Below are 21153 nucleotides of genomic sequence, written 5' to 3' on the forward strand. Positions count from 1 at the left end.
AAAAAAATTGTTCCCTGTCTGTCTCCAGGTTGGGTGTGGTTCTGCAGCTCAGTTCCACTGAGGTGAATGGAACCAAGTTGAAATACAACACACAACCTGGGGACCCCCCAAAGTATGTTTCGGTACGGTCCTTCGTCCTGGGGGTGGCCAGAGGTAGCAGTCCTGCTGCTGGGTTGTTGCCCACCTACTGCCCCCTCCACGTCTCCTGATGTACTGGCCTGTCTCCTGGTAGCGCCTTCATGCTCTGGACACTACACTGACAGACACAACAAACCTTCTTGCCACAGCTCGCATTGATGTGCTATCCTGGATGAGCTGCACTACCTGAGCCACTTGTGTGGGTTGTAGACTCAGTCTCATGCTACCACTAGAGTGAAAGCACTGCCAGCATTCAAAAGTGACCAAAACATCAGCCAGGAAGCATAGGAACTGAGAAGTGGCCTGTGGTCACCACCTGCAGAACCACTCCTTTATTGGGGGTGTTTTGCAAATTGCCTATAATTTCCACCTGTTGTCTGTTCCATTTGCACAACAGCATGTGAAATTGATCGTCAATCAGTGTTCTTCCTGAGTGGACAGTGTGATTTCACAGAAGTGTCAGTGACTTGGAGTTACATTGTATTGTTTAAGTGTTCCCTTTATTTTTTTGAGCAGTGTAGATAAATAGTACCAGAACCAAGCTTATTACATATAAACAGTACCAGAACCAAGCTCATAACATACTTATTGTGTGGGAGCAGCTGATATTAACTGTCTCTCTGCTCTTACTCATAGAGGGTGGGTCTGAGTGGATGTTGTGCACTAATACGGCCCATGCAAAGGTTTTTCTTGTGATGCTACACATTTAAAGGGGTATTCCAGGAAAAAACTTTTTTTTATATATCAACTGGCTCCAGAAAGTTAAACAGATTTGTAAATTACTTCTATTAAAAAATCTTAATCCTTTCAGTACTTATGAGCTTCTGAAGTAAAGGTTGTTCTTTTCTGTCTAAAATCCTCTCTGATGACACCTGTCTCAGGAAACGCCCAGTTTAGAAGCAAATCCCCATAGCAAACCTCTTCTAAACTGGGCATTTCCCGAGACAGGTGTCATCAGAGAGGATTTAGACAGAAAAGAACAACCTTAACTTCAGAAGCTCATAAGTACTGAAAGGATTAAGATTTTTTAATAGAAGTAATTTACTGGAGCCAGTTGATACATATAAAAAAGTTTTTTCCTGGAATACCCCTTTAAGGATTCTTAAATAGAACCTACCCATTGTTAGTGCAGTGATTATTTTAAGAAGCATATTCTGCTTCCTAATGCAAACACAACTACCATATTTTTTTTATGAGTTGGGCACTTTTACAGCTTGTAGGATTATATTTATGACGTTTACATCAAAGTGGTTCAAAGTCCAACAGATTATTGCTGTGAGCAAATATGAAAGTGAAATTGTACTTTGCCATAGATAAAACCCTTTTCAACACAATAAAGATATATATATAAAAAAATTATACTAGCTTATGCAGATAACTTCATTAAAGGGGTACTCTGCCCCTATACATCTTATTCCCTATCCAAAAGGGACCCCCCGCAATCTCTTGGCCGGCACCGCAGACGCGCTGAACACGGAAGCTTGGAGTTTCCATGTTCCTGATGCCATGCCCCCTCCATCCATGTCTATTACACAGCCGTCACATCCCTTCCCATAGACATGAATGAAGGGGGCGCGATGGCTGTGGTCGCCGGTCATCTGGCACGGAGCGGAGTTTGCCCTGTACATCGGATCATGAGGTGACGCGCAGGAGATAGAGGGGGTCCCAGGGCCACCAGCATTGTTGTTTCCCAGCTTTTATGTGACACTACACTAAGCAATTAAACTTTTGCTACTATCCTGGTGAGTGCCCCTTGATTTTCTCCCATTTGTTATTGTACTACTTTTGCATAATGAAAACACTTTTTGGCAATAAAAATGGATTTAAGATCTCTATACAGTTTACTCTACTACAGTCCTACATTTACACAGTCCCAGGGGCGTACCTAGAGCATTTGGCACCCTCCCCCCAGGGGCGGACTGACAACACTCAGGGCACCCGGACCCAAAAAAAGGCAAGGGCCCCTGCTAGGCTCTGCAGCTCGTCAATCTTCTGCCACGCTCCTATTCCAACCAAATCCCACACACAATAAATTTTAATTTATATACCGTATTTATCAGCGTATAACACGCACTGGTGTAGAACACGCACCCCCATTTTAACAGGGATATTTAAGTTAAAAAAATAAAATGTTAAATAAATGACTTGGACTAAATGCCACATCATCCCCCCAACTTCGTTTTCTTCTGCACCTCAGTTTGGTCCCGTCCCCTCCAGTGCCACATCATTCCTTCCCTTTTATCAGTCCCTGTGCCACATTTACCTCTCATCGCCACCCCCCATGTCTCATCACCCCCCCCCCATGTCTCATCATCCCCCCATGTCTCATCATTCCCCCCTGTCATAGACCACCACTAGTCATACAGACATTAAGCATTTAGTGCCTCCCCCCACCATCATTTCCCCCTGTCTCATCATGTCCCCCATCATTCCCCCCTCATCATCCCCCACCCTCTCTCATCATGTCCCCCATCATTCCACCCTCATCATCCCCCACCCTCTCTCATCATGTCCCCCATCACTCCCCCCTCATCATCCCCCACCCTCTCTCATCATGTCCCCCATCATTCCCCCCTCATCATCCCCCCTCCCTGTCTCATCGTCCCCCATCATTCCCCCTCATCATCCCCCCACCCTGTCTCATCATCCCCCCACCCTGTCTCATCATGTCCCCCATCATTCCCCCTCATCATCTCCCCACCCTGTCTCATCATGTCCCTCATCATTCCCCCCTCATTATCCCCCCTCATAATTTCCCCCTGTCTCATCCCCCCATCATTCCCTCCCCCCCCCCTCATCATTTCCCCCTGTCTCATCATCCCCCCATCATGTTCCTCCTATGGCATCCAGTGGTCTTCAACCTGCGGACCTCCAGATGTTGCAAAACTACAACTCCCAGCATGCCCGGACAGCCAACTGTTGTCCGGGCATGCTGGGAGTTGTAGTTTTGTAACATCTGGAGGTCCGCAGTTTGAAGACCACTCTTCCCCTTTCCTTACTTGTCTGCGCTTCGGCTGTCTTGCGGGGTCAGTGAAGCAGATGAGTTACGTCCTCTCCCGGCTTCTCTGTGCGGCATCAGGGATGTCACTTTTCGGCGGCGACTACAGGAAATGAAAAGTGACGTCAGTGATGCCGCACAGAGAAGCCGGCAGAGGACATAACTAATCTGCTTCACTGACCCTGCAAGACCCTCCGCCTGACCTGACCTGCCGAAGCGCAGACAGGTAAGGAAAATAAACAAAACTATAAAAAGCAGGAAAAGGGGGAATGATGAGAGAGGGGGGAGGTTCTCCCGCACTATACACAGGTACTGGTGTGGTGGATAGTGCGGGAGACGCTGATTAAAAGGTAGGGCAGATACGGACAAGGTAGGGCTCATTTTAATCAGCGTCTCCCACACTATCCACCACACCAGTACCTGTGGATTGTGTGGGAGAAAACAAGTGACAGAGCGGGGAGGAGGCGCCGCTGGTCACTGATTTAAAGTGGCCGCGGCCATGCTGTTAATACTTAACAAGCAGACGCTGCTGCGGCCGCTTTAAATCAGTGACCATAAGATTTATCAGCGTATAACACGCAGGCAGACTTTTTGCCTTAAATTTAAGTTTTAAAAGTGCGTGTTATACGCCGATAAATACGGTATGTAAGAAACACTTTAAAGTAGGTAAATTTCAATGACCAATTATACTGGTATACAAGGAGTAAATATATACCACCACACAATAACTGGATAATACCGCCATACTGTACTGAATAAAACCACTACACACAGACCCGTATACTATAAAGAATCTTATAAGTGATTATATACAGGACCATATGGCGGTAGATATCAGCTGTACACAGGATGTGTATACCATATAAGTGATTACAGTTACATTTTGGGACTCACAATTACGTCTTTTCTGATCAGCGGCGTCCTCTTTCCTTCTCCGTCCGGATAAGACCGCTATGTGGATCTCTTAACATCTGCAGGAAAAACATGTCAGACTCTGCATTTTTTAGTGCCCTCCTCTCCTATACACAATCTGCCCATCTATAGGCCCACAAACTGCAATAATGCCCTCCTTGGTGTCCTGCACAGTAAAAGAGCAGGTAGGTAGGTAGCCAGGTAACCCCCTCTTTCCCATAGGTATATGCAGAGTTACACCCCCCTCTCTTTCCCATAGGTATATGCAGAGCTACACCCCCCCCCCTCTTCCCCATAGGTATATGCAGAGCTACACCCCCCCTTCCCCATAGGTATATGCAGAGCTACACCCCCCCCTCTTCCCCATAGGCATATGCAGAGCTACACCCCCTCTCCCTACCTTTCCCATAGGTATATACAGAGCACCCCCCCTCTCCCTCCCTTTCCCAAAGGTATATACAGAGCACCCCCCCTCTCCCTCCCTTTCCCATAGGTATATACAGAGCACTCCCCCCTACTCCCTCCCTTCCTCATAGGCATATACAGAGCACCCCCCTCTCTCCCTCCCTTTCCCATAGGTATATGCAGAGCGCCCCCCCCCCCTCTCCCCCTCCCTTTCCCATAGGTATATACAGAGCACCCCCCTCTCCCTCCCTTTCCCATAGGTATATACAGAGCACCCCCCCCCTATTCCCTCCCTTTCCCATAGGTATATACAGAGCACCCCCCCCCTATTCCCTCCCTTTCCCATAGGTATATACAGAGCACACACCCCACTCTCTCCCTTCCCCATAGGTATATACAGAGCACCCCCCCTCCCTCCCTTTCCCATAGGAGGGCACTTTCCCATAGGTATATACAGAGCATACCCCCTCTCCCCCCCTTTCCCATAGGTATATGCAGAGCACCCCCCTCTCCCTCCCTTTCCCATAGGTATATGCAGAGCACCCCCCTCTCCCTCCCTTTCCCATAGGTATATGCAGAGCACCCCCCCCTCTCCCTCCCTTTCCCATAGGTATATACAGAGCAACCCGCCTCTCCCTCCCTTTCCCATAGGTATATACAGAGCACCCCCCGTCCTCCCTCCCTTTCCCATAGGTATATACAGAGCACCCCCCTTCCCTATAGGTGTATGCAGGGTTAAAAAATAAATAAAAAGGATGCTCACCTGATATCCCACGCAGCGATCTCCTCAGCAGGGGCCCGCGTCTTCTCCCCTCCACAGTACAAGCGCCGGATGAGTGACGTCACCGGCACCTGTACTGCGTCGTGTATATTACAACAACATACACATGTGTGGTATCGCCGCGTGCGTACATGTCCGTAGTATAAAAAACAAAATAAATAGATAAATAAATAAATTTAAAAACAAATAAAAAAAAAATAATAATAATAATATCGTCATTTTAGGCGCTCCGTCTATGGCGTACGTGTATAATAAAAAAAAAAAAATTAACTATAAAAAATTAAATAATTCAATGAATAAAATACATAAATAAGTAATAATATTACTTGAATAAATAAATTTCACAGTCCAAAATAGCGTATTTTTGACCCTTTTTTATACCGTAAATGTGAAAAACTGCGATCTCAAACTCTGATCGAAACGACAATGGTACTGCGGACAGCTTCAGATCCCAACGCAAACCACATGAGCCCTCATACCGTCCCCACTCCTTTGCCCGGCTCCTTACCCCCACCACACTAGCACTCCCCCCCCTGCCCACTGCTGCCGTGGCTGCTGCTGCCCCCCCCCCTTTTTTCCTCGTGCTCTTCCAGTGCTCCCCATGGTTCTTGCAGTCACTGCCTCCCCATCACCTCTCTGCCCCGAGTTCCCAACCCCCCCCCCCCTCCCCCCTCTGCTGCCGCTGCTGTCCTCCTTCCTCCTGCCTCTCCAATGCCCCCCGTGGAGGGGTAGGGAGTGCTCCCCTGATTTCGTGTTGCTCTTCCCCCTCTTGGGCCGGATGGGGGCATAGACGTATTTGTCGCCGCTCTCGCTCTGGCCCTGGGGGGCGGCACAGGCGGTGTTTTTTGGGCCTTCTGCTCACCTGCGGGGAGTAGGTGTTTCGGTTCTTCCCGCAGGGTTCTCCCTCGGAGTCCTCTACTGCTGTTTTCCCGGCGTGGTTTCCGGCGGTCTCCAGCGTGCCTTGTCCCACGCCTGCGGCGGTGGTGAAGTGGTTCCTCCCTCTGTTGTGCTTCTCCATTTTCTGGAATTGGTGCGTGTTCTGATGTGGGGCTTTGCCCCTTCCCTGGTTTGTGTGCTTATGGCTAGGTCTGTGTAGTGTTCGTCCTTTTGTTCCCGTGTGTTTGTTAAGTTTGGGTCGCGGATATGGGTGTATATCTGTGTTGGTCTCTGGTTGTGAGTTGGGTACGTCTCTTCTTGATGGGGTGCTTTGGTAGGGTATCATTTTCTGCGGTGCGCGCTTGGGTGTGTGGTCTTTTGGCCTTACGCTCTAGGTGGCCGGGGTTTTGCTGACTTAGCTCCCGAGGCTTGTTCCTTTTCCTGAATCGGTGGCTGCCACCCAGTCACGGTTTTGTTTCTTTGGGTTTTCTCCCCTTTTGTTTGGTTTATCTCTCCATCTTAAGTTGTAGTCTCTCTCCGCTGCTCCATTGTCCTAGTATATTTGTCTGCTGTTTTTTCCTGTTTCGCCCAATCTCATGTAGGCATGGGACTCCTGTATGTCGTGCTGGGGGCTTTGGCTGATGTGGCGGAGGGTAGGTTTCGCTTGAGTCTCTGGGGGTAGGTTTTGCTTGTGTCTCCGTTTGTCTTGCCTGTGTGGTTTCTTCTGTTCGTGGTGGTATTCCGGAGGGTGATTCTCCTGTGCTCTACACTTGTTGGGGTGTGGTTTGTTGCTGCAAGGCTGACATGCAAATTTGTGAAGCGTCCATAATCTTGTGCTCGCTTCGGCAGCATGTATGTTAAAATTGAAACGATTTTGAGGAGATTAGCATGTCTTCCGCATGCCGTGTTGGCGTTGGTTTGCTGCTTTCCTATGGTCAGGGAGTAATTGCGTTTTCTCTGTTTTGGTTTCTTCGGGGCTCGCTAGGTGCCCCGGTTCCGGTCCTTGCTGGTTTACTGAATGTTCCACGTGGCATGTGGTTCTGGGCGGAGTTTTTTCCTGCAGGTTGTCTCTGGCTGCCGAGGGTGTGTGGTATCTGTGCCCCCGCATATGTGCCCCTGGTGCACTAAGGGCTGACGTTCCGGTTGGTTGAGGTTTTTTCAGGCGTAATGCAGTGGACAGGCCTGCTTTCAGTCCCCCGTTGCAGCTCATGGGGAGCTCGCTCTGTTCCCAGGTGTGGCTGGTTTGGTTGGTTGTTGGTGTGGTGTTTTGGTTTTCCAGTGGTGCTGCAGGGTGGTTTACTACTGGGTGTCTTGGTAATCAGTGGGTTTCTGCCATGCTTGGGTTTTTTGTTTGCGCTTTTTCCTTTGGTGTTGGTTGTGGGACTTTGGGTGCTTGCTTCGGCAGTTCATGTTCTAGGATTGTAACGGTACTGTGTGGGTTGGCGTGGCCCCTGCGCTTGGTTGCGCTCTAATTTGGTGATGCTTTTCTTTTTTGGGTGTGATTTGAGTGATCGGGGGCGTTTTGTCGGTCTGACATTTGGGGCGTTGTCACTGCTATTATTTCTTTCTTTCGGCTTTCTTCCTGCGCTCGGCTTGTTGCACCTAGTGCTTCGCTGTTTGGAGATAAGGTTTATTTTGCGGCTGTACTCCCTGGGGTCGGTATTGGGTGTTGACACTTTGTCCCGTTCTCTGGCAGTGGTTCCGGAGGTTGCTCCCTCGGGTGGAGTCGGAAGGTTTGCTCATGTGGCTGTGGAATGGGAGACCACCCGGGGTTCGGGTCCCGGGGTAGGACTGAGTGATACAGTTGTGGTTAAATTTTCGGCCTGTGGGTCATCGTGGAGAGTGGTGTATTTCTTGGTCCGCTTTGGTGGCTCCTGCAACTTGGTCGCACTCACGGTGAGGCGCTTGCGAGTGGTTGGGGTTGGTGTGGAGGTCGGGATGTCTACAGTCGAGGAGGGTCCCGAAGGTTCCAAATGTGTCTGTGGTTAGGGGATTTGTTTTTTGTACCTACAAGGTTCTGCTGTTTGACTTCCTATTTCGTTTTGATAGGCTGTGATAAAATAAGTTAACTGCTATGTCTCCTATCCAAGGAGGTTCGAGATTTGGGCTGTATTCTGCATGTATCCAATTAACATTCTTAGTATGTGACGCTGGGCATCTTCACCTGTTCGTGTGAATCACCTACTACTCAGTGCAAAAAAAAAAAAAAAAGTGCTTTCCCGCTGTGCTGCGATCCAGTGGGGTGAGGTTGCCGCATGGCGGGGGGTGATTTTTCTTTTCTGCTTTGCGGTTGGTGGGATGTTGGTGTATACCTAGGGGCTGGGCCCGAGAGCGGGTGGCCTTGCTGTCGGCGACCGTTTTTTCCTATCAGTTTTTGGGTCGCTTGGTGGCGGCTGTGGATCGGATTTTTGGTTGTCGCTTTTGCGTCGTTTTTTCTGATCCGAGGTTTTGCGCTGGCTTTTTTCGGGGCTAGGTGGATGGGGCACTTTCTTTCTCCTCGTCTCCTTCCATGGCACTTGGGTGTCTGATGTGTTTTTTGGGTGCCTATTTTGTGCGTTTTCAGGTCCGTCGGTCCGAGATTGCTTAGGCGATCTGGGACACACAGCTTGTGCTGCATGAGGGTCCACGAATTACTGTTTTTTCCGGTTGTCATCCTATTGTTGACTGGACTGCGGTGGGGGCCTCCCCCCCCCCCCCCTTTTTTCTTTTATGCTCCCCGCCCTCGATTGTCTGTTTTGGGTTTTGGCTTCTCTTTGTAGGATGGGGTGTTGTGAGTTTGGGATTCGCTCTCTTTTTGTATCGGTGTCGGCGGAGAGGGCTCGGTTTCCGGAGAGGGTAGCGCAGCGCGTGGGGCGCGGGCGATCTGCATGTTGCGTTGCTATTTTCGCCCAGTTTGATGTTTCCCACGTGTTTTTGTTTTGCGAGCGGCTTTCCGCAAGGTGGTGCGAGTGCTGCTGCACTCTTCGGTGTATGGGCGAGTCTGAGAAATGAGTTCACACAAGAGTTAGTGAATACAAAAAAAATAAAAAATAAAATAAAAAACATAGGACCTGGCGGCAGGTACCTCGGATTTCCTGGAGAGGTAATGTGTTGGGCGGATTTCCTGGAGAGGAAATGTGTTGGGTGTGTTCGGGGGGCTGAGTTGGCCCCAGGTGTTGGCTATCCAGTATCTCTTGGGTGGGGGTCGGAGCCCAGTGTAGGGCTAACTGGTCTCCTCCGTGGCGGTAAGAAGACGGTGAAAGCGGGGTCAACCCGGGGTAGACCTCCACACAGGACAGTGTGGCAGCACCTCTCGGGTTGGCAAGAAGCCAATCGGTGTCTTTGTTACAGTTAAATTGTTATTTATATAAGTAATTTTATAAATAAAGCTGTGGCCGATCCCCACCCACGGAAAAGTTGAATTGTTGTTGTGTCAGTTATTATTTAATTAATTATTGTAGTAAGGGGGAGGGGTAGTTATAGCCTGCTAGGAGCTAATTGGATCTCAACAGTCTACTGTATTATTTTAATAAATTAATTGAATTATCATTGAAGCACGACCCTAGTAATTGATTTTTTATAGAGTATACAACTATAATTATTCACACTTTCCTGGAAGGTCCGGGCAAATTTTCTACCGATTTTTCTATTTTCTTCTTGTAACTGAGGTATAGTTGCATGCCCTGTTTGACCTCGGATTGTGTCAATTATTAATTGTGAGCTGCACTTATACATTTTCCTGTAACTTACAAATCTGTAACTTATTTTCTGGCACCAGTTGATTTAAAAAAAAAAAAAGTTTTTCACCGGAGTACCCCTTTAACCCCTTAAGGACCAAGGACGTACAGGTACGTCCTTGGTCCTGCTCCCGTGATATAACGCGGGGTTACGCGGTAACCCCGCATCATATCACGGCGGGCCCGGGTCATAGTGAAGCCGGGACCCGCCGCGCGCTATTATCCCTTTAGCCGCGCGCTCAGAGCTGAGCCACGCGGCTAAAAGTGAAAGTAAAAAGTGCCGGTTAACTCAGTGGGCTCTTCAGGATAGCCGCGGAGAAATCGTGGCATCCCGAACAGCTTACAGGACAGCGGGAGGGCCCCTACCTGCCTCCTCACTGTCCGATCGCCGAATGACTGCTCAGTGCCTGAGATCCAGGCAGGAGCAGTCAAGCGGCAGAATCATCGATCACTGGTTTCCTATGGGAGCTATAACACTGCAAAAAAAAAGTGAAAAAAAAAGTGAATGAATATCATTTAACCCCTCCCCCATAAAAAAAAAACACAGTGTAAATAAAAATAAAAATAAACATATATGGTATCACCGCGTGCGGAAATGTCCGAATTATAAAAATATATCGTTAATTAAACCGCTCGGTCAATGGCATACGCGCAAAAAAAATCCCAAAAAATCAATAAGTCCTATTAATGCAAAAATGGTACCGTTTAAAACTTCAGATCACGGCGCAAAAAAATGAGCCCTCATACCACCCCATACACGGAAAAATAAAAAAGTTATAGGGGTCAGAAGATGACATTTTTAAATGTATTCATTTTCCTGCATGTAGTTATGATTTTTTCCAGAAGTACGACAAAATCAAACCTATATAAGTAGGGTATCATTTTAATCGTATGGACCTACAGAATAAAGATAAGGTGTCATTTTTACCGAAAAATTTACTATGTAGAAACGGAAGCCCCCAAAAGTTACAAAATGGCGTTTTTTATTTTTTTTTATTTTGTCGCACAATGATTTTTTTCCCATTTTATTATAGATTTCTGGGCAAAATGACTGACGTCATTACAAAGTAGAATTGGTGGTGCAAAAAAATAAGCAATCATATGGATTTTTAGGTGCAAAATTGAAAGAGTTATGATTTTTTAAAGGCAAGGAGCAAAAAACGAAAATGCAAAAACGGAAAAAAAAAACGTTCCTTAAGGGGTTAAGGTCCCTCCATTACTGAGACATATGAATAATACATAGGTTTTAGATACAGTATACCAAAAAACAATAAAATGTTCTGCTAATTCATGGTATTTATTTTTGCCATATTTTGCAGAGTGTCCCCTTCCAGAGTGCTTTCCTCGGGGGGATTACAGAAGGCAAGAGAGTGTCAATCCAAGGACAAGCCCACAGCCATGCCAAACAGTAAGTGAGATGGGGAATCCCAAACGTAAGGGATCATTTATGGGGAGATTTATCATTGCATCTAGAGCTTTTTTCCTTACTTTGTTTTGCTTACCCAAGGTGCACAAAATGTCGCATGTACGCCTAAGCACTTTTTTTGTGACTTTTTTGGGTACGCATAAAGTAGCAAGCAGCCTTACTTAAGCAACATTCAGTTTCCACTTTGAAGTGGTTGTGAATTTATAATGTGTGAATGTCGCACATAGGCATAAAAAGTTGCAAACCCCTTCTGAAAAGTCACTAACCTAAGCCAGGTCAGACCTGGCTTACAAAACTGTCTTTGGAGAACACTTTTTAAGTGTGCAAAAAGTCGCAGAAGAGAGGAGGAATCATACAAAATGGTGTTCTGAAGGGATTTATTGTTTTTTGCTTATTTGCACCAAATTTATCAACCCCTCCTTGATGGTATAAATGTGTAGCACATAAGCAAAACAAAAACAAAAAAAAAACCTTATCCGATCATAGCTCATCTCACATTGAACTGCTCTGGGCTGTGTGTAGCAGAGTGAGGGAGGAAGTTCTCCCCTGTATGGCTTCAGATGATGTCACATCTGCTGGGGAACGCCCCTTCCCAGTCTATGAATCTGACTGAGACTGAGAAGAAAATATAGAGCAATATCAAGGTAGAAAACTAAAAAATAGTAAAAATAAAGTCTGGGGGTGGTTTATCATGATGGGGCAGTGACCTGGGTGGATTATAAAATTTTACATGATCATGAGAGGTACTCTTTAAGGTATTGATTTCCTCCAGTTCTATCATCCGTGAATCACATTTATGTCAATGCCCCCATGTAGAAATCAACTAGGTAAAGCTGTATTGTTTTTTGTTTTTGTTCTAGGTTTGCTATCAACTTTACCTGCTTCAACAATGATATTGCATTTCACTTTAACCCCCGATTTAATGAAGGAAATGTCATTGTATGCAACACAATGCAAAAGAGCTGCTGGGGCTCTGAGGAGAGAAAAAATAATATGCCGTTCCAGCGAAAGACCTTCTTTGATATATCCATCTTGGTGTTAGGTCATGGCTTTCAGGTAGGTACTTATTAGTGTTGCTCGCGAATATTCGCAATTCGAATTTTATTCGCGAATTCGCGAATATTCGCGAATATAGCGCTATATATTCATAATTACGAATATTCGTGTTTTTTTTCTTCACAGTACACATCACAGTGATCACCCCTCTCTGCTTCCAGCTTGTGTGGTGTAAGAAGGCTCTAATACTACTGTGTGAGACTGGTGTGCGAATTTTCGCATATACGAAAATTAGCATATGCTAATTTTCGCATATGCGAATTTTCGTTTATGCTAATTTTTGCATATGCAAATTTTCGAATGTGGTCATTTTCACACGCGCGAATATTCGCATATGCAAAAATAAAACGAGAATATTACGAATATGCGAATATGACGAATATTCGTCCATATATTCGCGAATATTCGCGAATTCGAATATGGCCTATGCCGCTCAACACTAGTACTTATCACTTGTGTCTTGCATATTCACAGTACTTACTGATAACCTTCTGGAAAAATAACAAATCAATGTAGGAAACTCTGTGATCCAAAGATCCCAGCATCACATATCTCTCTCCTTCCCTGGACACAACGCTGATACATTGTGTAAAACAGATTTGTGCTCGGATGAAAGTAGAACGTGATTTGCCTATACACAACTAGGAAACCTCACCAAGCGGCTAGAGGTGTTCCATGACCGCCATTAAGGGCACGCCTCCAGAGGGCATACCCTATGTAAACTTAAAGGGGTACTCATATAGCAGGCAGCGGGGGTCGTGATGTCACAGCCACGCCCCTCATGCCCAGTAGAAGCAGGGACTATCCTCTAACCATATGACGTTGCGCTCAGAGCACAACGCCTCAGTACACAGTCATTTTAAATCCCAAGTCCTGCAGCATGCGATCCTACTGGACAGACAATACTGGTTCTGTCGTGAAGCAATCAGTAGGAAAAAAAAAGGGATCTTTTCTGCAGGGCTGGTCTTGGTGGGAAAATAAAGCCGTTTCCACATAGTTAATGATAATCTTAAAACTTTATTTTAGCAAACATCAACGCGGTTCTGGTCTGGAACAGGCCCTTCTTCAGGAAAATGCACCATCTGGGACCCCAAAGCAATCTCCTGTTTGTGGGGCCCTGGCTCTCCCCGCTGCAGCATGATGCCGTGGCTGACACGCCCCCTCCATGTATCTCTATCAAAGAAGCGGAGATGCAGCGTTCGTGCATCCCCACCTCTCCCATAGAGCTGAATGGAGGGGGTGTGTCTGTCAACCACTTAGTGAGGTCGGCGACACGAGCATTAGCCGTGCAGAGCCGGATCCCCATATGGGAGATAGCGGGGGTCCCAGCAGTCAGACCTCCCGTGATCAAATACTTATTCTGCTGAAAGGAGATAAGTTATATATTGCTGCAGATCTTCTTTAAGAATATTATTAATGATGATAAACTGTATTCAATTCATATTTTATCTCCATTCAGGTGACTGTGAATGGTCAGTACCTACTAGAATATCGTCATCGTGTCCCCTATCAAACCATCCAGTCCCTACAAATTGTTGGTGACCTCAGTCTTAACTGTGTCACCTTCTTTCCATCTGTAAGTATTCATTATTACAGTCCTGTTCACAGAGTCAGCACTAAACAGGTTTTTGTTGGATCTTTAGGGCCCGGTGACATTAGGGGATTATGATTGTATCAGAGCCTGAGTCCACCCGAGGACCTCTGTTTGGCTAGTTGAACCAAAGCAGGAGTCCTTACTGCTTAGTACAGTGATTCCCAACCAGCCTTTTGGCTGTCTGAAAAGAGAATGAGGGAATAAAAGAAAAGAGGACAGCGCCTCGTGTGATATCGTAAATCAAGTGAACCCAAGTGGATCCCCCAACAAGGTGTGCTCTCACCTGGTGACCCTCTTGAGGGTTAAGCGTGTCTCCCCTTTTGAGGGGTATTTGTTGGTGTCCGTGCTGCAGCCAAAGGTGCCTAGACCGGTGTCCTGTGCAGGAACCCGTGAGGTGCTTGGATGAGGAAGGAGAAAAAGAAGGCCCTCGCATCCGGCGCTGCTCGGTCCAAAGATGGTTCAGGGAAGACGTAGATTACATTAAAATAGTTTATTTAAATGTAATAATAAAACTATTTTAAAAAGCATGCAGGCAATGACGCGTTTCGGGATCAGCATATCCCTTCTTCAGATTGCAGATGTATATAGAAAAAATAAAAATGGACATTAAATAGACAGCAAATGGGCGCCAAAGAAGATATTCCAGGTCAGAGGGCGTGTCGCCCTCTGACCTGGAATATCTTCTTTGGCGCCCTTTTGCAGGCAGCGGGGGTCGTGATGTCACAGACACGCCCCTCATGCCCAGTAGAAACAGGGACTATCCTCTAACCATATGATGTTGCGCTCAGAGCACAACGTCTCAGTACACAGTACAGTCATTTTAAATCCTGCATCATGCGATCCTACTGGACAGACAATACTGGTTCTGTTGTGAAGCATCAATAAGATGCTTTTCTGCAGGGCTGGTCTTGGTGGGAAAATAAAGCTGTTTCCACATAGTTAATGATAATCTTGAAACTTTATTTTAGCAATTTAGCAAATGTCAACGCGGTTCTGGCCTGGAACAGGCCCTTCTTCAGGAAAATGCACCATCTGACCTGGAATATCTTCTTTGGCGCCCATTTGCTGTCTATTTAATGTCCATTTTTATTTTTTCTATATACATCTGCAATCTGAAGAAGGGATATGCTGATCCCGAAACGCGTCATTGCCTGCATGCTTTTTAAAATAGTTTTATTATTACATTTAAATAAACTATTTTAATGTAACCCACGTCTTCCCTGAACCATCTTTGGACCGAGCAGCGCCGGATGCAAGGGCCTTCTTTTTCTCCTTCCTTTTTGGCTGTCTGGACATGCTGGGAGTTGTAGTTTTGCAATAGCTGGAGGCACCCTGGTTGGGAAACACTAACTTAGTATATCAGACAGGATCTTATCTGGATCAACTTGGGTCCTGGCTGCTTAGAATTTCAGCTTGTTTAGTATTTCAGCCATTGTTTTTTCCACTTATTATTTTGGTCAGGAGGACCAGGTCTATGATGGATATTATACATGTTCTTGTTATAATTTTAGGCTGAAATGTCACCAGCTCCACCACCGTACACTCCAGGTTATGTAAGTACATTCATATTATGGACGGAAGAACACCTACTTAAACCAGTCTTCTAAACAAGCCAATAAGAGTTGTCTTATGAAATGTCTTAGGCTGTGGAATTTCTGAGCAGAATTTCTGGCGGCGATGAAGCCGGCGGCACTAGGACCATGCAGACTGCATTGCCGTCCCCATAGATGTCAATGCATTTCTGAGCATATCTCCCAAAAGATCTACAGTGGTCCCTCAACATACGATGGTAATCCGTTCCAAATGGACCATCGTTTGTTGAAACCATCGTATGTTGAGGGATCCGTGCAATGTAAAGTATAGGACAGTGGTCTACAACCTGCGGACCTCCAGATGTTGCAAAACTACAACACCCAGCATGCCCGGACAGTCCGGGCATGCTGGGTGTTGTAGTTTTGCAACATCTGGAGGTCCGCAGGTTGTAGACCACTGTTAGAGGAAGTTGTACTAACCTGTCCCTGCCGCTCCGGACCATCACCGCTGCCCTGGATGTCGCCTTCCATCACTGTCACCGCGTCCCCGTGTTGTCCCCGACGCTCCGGCAAGGCCTCTGCTTCCCCGGCATCCTCACTCTTCGTCGCCGCCATCACGTCGCTACGCACCCCGCTCCTATTGGATGACGGGACGGCGTGCGCAGCGACGTGATGATGACGATGGAGAGCGCCGACGATGCAGGGGATCCCGAAGAGGACGCGCCGGAGCCCCGAGGACAGGTAAGTGATCGTCAGCGGACCACACGGGGCACCGTAAACGGCTATCCGGTGGCAGCTGAAGCAGTCAGCGCTGCCGGATAGCCGTTTATGCGATGGCCCCGACATACAAAAGCATCGTATGTTGATGCTGCCTTCAACATGTGATGGTCTCTGAGAGTGATCGTATGCTGAAATGATCGTATGTCGGGGCCATCGTAGGTCGAGGGGTCACTGTATGGGGACAGCAATGCAGTTCCTGGGGTCCTAGTGCCGCCGGCTTGATCTCCGGTAGAAATTCTGCCCAGAGATTCTGCAGTGTGAACCTAAGGGTCTATTCACACGGCAGAATTTCTGCTTGTGGAATTCCGCCTCAAATTAAAGCCCATAGACTTCTATGGGATTCCGCACTCCCATTCACACTTCTGAACTTCCGCTTGGGGACCACTGAATTTCAGGGCGGTTGTCATTTGGGGGCAACTTACTACTTCATCATAGAAAAGCCAAACATGTGAAAACCTACATACATGGGGCAATAGTATCCAAAATAGCAATGACCTATCAAATTACGGTCTAATTTCCATATAAAAGTAACCAACCCACTGGATATAGAAATGCCTATATACTGTTTGTAGACCCCAACTCACAACAAATACATACGAAAAACCGAGCTACTCACAAAATTAGTGGTAAACAAAGTATGAAATCTTTATCAGGGTGCGTTCACACGCTAGTAGCGAGTTTCCCGCTGCGAGTTACGCTAACATTGATTTAATTGGGTCCGCGGACAGTCCGCAAATCTGACACTATTGCGGACTGTCTGTGGACCCATTCAAATCAATGGGAGTGTAACTCGCAGCAGATTTCCCGCAGCATGAAACCGCTGCTAGTAATAGCGTGTGAACGCACCCTTATAGACAAAATCCAACCGCTGGGGCCCCCCGCGATCTCCTGTACGGAGCCCCAACAGCCCGCGGGAAGGGGGCATATCGACCTCCGCACGAAGCGGCGGTCGACACGCTCCCTCAATACAACTCTATGGCAGAGCCGAAGCGCTGCCTTCGGCAATCTCCCGCGCTGCCACAGCGATGTATTGAGGGGGCGTGTCGGCAGCCGCTTCGTGCGGAGGTAGACACCCGCTATCTGGCCGGAGAGCCTGGCCCCCGTACAGAGAGATCGCAGGGGGCCCCAGCGGTCGGACCCCCCGCAATCTCAAACTTATCCCCTATCCTTAGGATAGGGGATAAGTTGTTCACCACTGGACTACCCCTTTAACATATCATGTTCCAGGATAGCTGCCTTTCTGTGCTGTTTTCCTTCTTTTTATCATGCGTTTTTAAATTTTTATGTCATTTTGTCTATATATAAAGATTTCATACTTTGTTCACCAATAATTTGGTGAGTAGCTCCGTTTTTTGTATGTATTTGTACTTCATCATAGAGTTCACTGACAACGCTCATTATTAGAACACTGCCCCCTTTAGGGCAAATACTACAAAAGTTGGAAAGCTTTTCTAAATGAAGCTCTGCTGGGGATTTGGTATCCTTCCCATCTGGTATCATCCTATCCATAATATGCAGAACTAACTTACTGACATCTGTTCCCTTCTTCTTCTTTGTCCTGTTTTAGGCTCAAAATTCATTTGTACCTCCAATGTACAGCACACCAATGGTGAGTACATAGGATTATATAGACTTGTGGACTGGACCAGATAGGGAGCTGTAGTAATAATACTGCTGCATCCGAGTATACAGTTCAGTTTACTGACCACAAAGTGGATTCTTCATAGGGCATCTTAGGTTCTGTTCACATCTGCATTGTTTATTTCAGTAGACATGACACTGCTGGACATGACAGATTCAAAAAAAGGGGTCAATGGATCCCATTGCAATGATGAGGCTCTGTCGGGTTGAGGAGAATTCTACCATGTGCTGTGTCAAAAGTAACAGAACCCCCAAAGGAGCCTTTGAATTAAACCTCAAGCTGCAGTGTGAACATAGCTTTAAATATAGCTTTTTGGGGCAAAATAATATGGCTGCTTCAAAACCTTAGGGTTGACCCTTAAAGGGGTTATCCACCATAATGGGATTTTAGTACTTACCTGCCAAAGAGTGATGGACATGCTTAGGAAGGATCAGTGCTTGTCTTGGAGTTAAATGTCTGTATATTGGTTCCACTATACTGCTGCTATCTTTTTGTACAATGGCTGTTTCCTGTTGGAGTTTCCTCCCTCCAACTACAAGTTCCATGATCCCTTGTTTGTAAGTGTGAGGTCATTTTTCTCCCTCTGACACATCAGCCACCCCACCCTTTTGGAGCAAACCTGAGTTTCCCACATTCTGTGCTGTGTGAAACTACAATGTCCCAACTCCACCCACTGAAGCACTGCCATGCTCGCTTTGTACATCTGACTAGTCATGTCATTTGTCGGGCCCCACTGCAACCTGGGAAAAGCTGAGACAACACTCATTTTGTATGCTGTTAAAAATAAACATCAGGGCAAAGATCACATAAGAATTGCCAGACCAGCCAAACACAGGTACAGACACTATATTATGATCTACACTAACTGTAACCCCTGAAGCATAGTCAGATAAAATAATTCCTGGAATATCTCTTTAAGATATCTACTCGTTGCTAGTGTTCTAAAAAAAAACAGGAGTAGGTAGGTAATGAGTGAACTTAAAGTGGTATTCCGGTAAAATAAAACTTTTTTATTTTTATTTAAATCAACTGGTGCCAGAAAGTTAAACAGATTTGTAAATTACTTCTATAAAAAAATATTTACCCTTCCAGTACTTTTTAGCTGCTGTATGCTACAGAGGAAATTATTTTCTTTTTTGTCTTGACCACAGTGCTCTCTGCTGACACCTGATGCCCATATTGGGAACTGTCCAGATCAGGAGAAAATCCCCATAGCAAACCTATGCTGTTCTGGACAGTTCCTGACACGGACAGAGGTGTCAGCAGAGAGCACTGTGGACAAGACAAAAAAGAATTAAAAAAAAGAAAAGAATTTCCTCTGTAGAATACAGCTGCTAAATAGTACTTGAAGGGTTAAGATTTTTTTTTAAGAGAAGTAATTTACAAATCTGTTTAACTTTCTGGCACCAGTTGATTTAAAAAAAAAAAAAAAAATGTTTTCCACTGGAGTACCCCTTTAACCCCTTAACGACGCAGGACGTATATTTACGTCCTGCGCCGGCTCCCGCGATATGAAGCGGGGTCGCAGCGCGACCCCGCATCACATCGCGTTGGTCCCGGCGCTCATCAACGGCCGGGACCCGCGGCTAATACCACACATCGCCGATTGCGGTGCTGTGTGGTATTAACCCTTTATAAGCGGCTAGTCAGTCGGGCTGTTCGGGACCGCCGCTGTGAAATCGCGGCGTCCCAAACAGCTTACAGGACACCGAGAGGGCCCTTACCTGCCTCCTTGGTGTCCAATCGACGAATGACTGCTCCGTGCCTGAGATCCAGGCAGGAGCAGTCAAGCGCCGATAACACTGATCACAGGCGTGTTAATACACGCCAATGATCAACATAGGAGATCAGTGTATGCAGTGTTATAGGTCCCTATGGGACCTATAACACTGCAAAAAAAAAGTTTAAAAAAAAGTGTTAATAAAGGTCATTTAACCCCTTCCCTAATAAAAGTTTGAATCACCCCCCTTTTCCCATAAAAAAAATAAAACAGTGTAAATAAAATAAAAAATAAACATATGTGATATCGCCGTGTGCGTAAATGTCCGAACTATAAAAATATATCATTAATTGAACCGCACGGTCAATGGCGTACGCGCAAAAAAATTCCAAAGTCCAAAAAAGCGTATTTTGGTCACTTTTTATACCATTAAAAAATGAATAAAAAGTGATCAAAAAGTCCGATCAAAACAAAAATCATGCCGTTAAAAACTTCAGATCACGGCACAAAAAATGAGTCCTCATACCGCCCTGTACGTGGAAAAATTAAAAAGTTATAGGGGTCAGAAGATGACAATTTTAAACGTATAAATTTTTCTGCATGTAGTTATGATTTTTTCCAGAAGTGCGACAAAATCAAACCGATATAAGTAGGGTATCATTTTAACCGTATGGACCTACAGAATAATGATAAGGTGTCATTTTTACCGAAATATGCACTGCGTAGAAACGGAAGCCTCCAAAAGTTACAAAATGGCGTTTGTTCTTCGATTTTGTCGCACAATGATTTTTTTCCATTTCGCCGTGAATTTTTGGGTAAAATGACTAATGTCAGTGCAAAGTAGAATTGGTGGCACAAAAAATAAGCCATAATATGGATTTTTAGGTGGAAAATTTAAAGGGTTATGATTTTTAAAAGGTAAGGAGGAAAAAACGAAAGTGCAAAAATGGAAAAACCCTGAGTCCTTAAGGGGTTAATAGGGTAGGACAAAAAAAAAAATATTGCACAGATTTGCGCAGCAAGCTGATCTACTAAATTTGTCAGGCATTTGTCAGCCCGGGTAGTTTGGCTGTCCGTGCCTGGTCCCGGCTGAAGTGGACATGTGACTTTTGCAAAAGTCGCACAGCTTCGCGCAACGCGAAGCTGTGCGACTTTTGCAAAAGTCACATGTCCTAAATCCGTAGGTAAACTGCGCGCCTAGGAAACCACACCCACAAAACGGACACTTTATGAGCCTGCAGTAAAAAATAATAATAATAATAATAATAATTTAGGCTGATTTGGGTCTTGATAAATGACCCTCATGGTGTTTTGGGGATTTCCCATGGTGAGTGTGAATATATGGTATAGCTTAATAAATGTACTCTTATTGATTTAGGTACCAAGTGTGCAGATGCCTGTCTTTGGAGCCCCCATGGTGAGTCTATATGATTATAGAAGTCTATTTGTCTTTACAATAATAGTAGTCAGTGTATGACGTGACTTATATATGTTTTTATTTCTTATCAGCCTCAGCGAGCTCCCATGACTGTGCATAACCCGGTATGATGGCTACTCATTCTACTATACTTACAGTG

The 21153-nt window shown here is 45.9% G+C and overlaps 1 protein-coding gene across 4 annotated transcripts in view; it reads left to right on the forward strand.

Annotated features, from left to right (window-relative positions):
- The window catches only part of LOC130290728 (galectin-9-like), a 48296-nt gene that overhangs the window by 20708 nt on the left and 6435 nt on the right, over positions 1-21153 (forward strand). For all 4 annotated transcript variants that reach the window (XM_056538758.1, XM_056538759.1, XM_056538756.1 and 1 more), the window contains 7 exons: positions 11146-11234; positions 12113-12308; positions 13768-13884; positions 15414-15455; positions 17782-17823; positions 20955-20993; positions 21086-21118. In XM_056538758.1, coding sequence (XP_056394733.1) covers positions 11146-11234; positions 12113-12308; positions 13768-13884; positions 15414-15455; positions 17782-17823; positions 20955-20993; positions 21086-21118 — 558 coding nt within the window. The remainder of the gene's footprint in view (positions 1-11145; positions 11235-12112; positions 12309-13767; positions 13885-15413; positions 15456-17781; positions 17824-20954; positions 20994-21085; positions 21119-21153) is intronic.

Source organism: Hyla sarda, chromosome 9 (genome assembly GCF_029499605.1).
Source record: "Hyla sarda isolate aHylSar1 chromosome 9, aHylSar1.hap1, whole genome shotgun sequence".
Classification (NCBI taxonomy): domain Eukaryota; kingdom Metazoa; phylum Chordata; class Amphibia; order Anura; family Hylidae; genus Hyla; species Hyla sarda.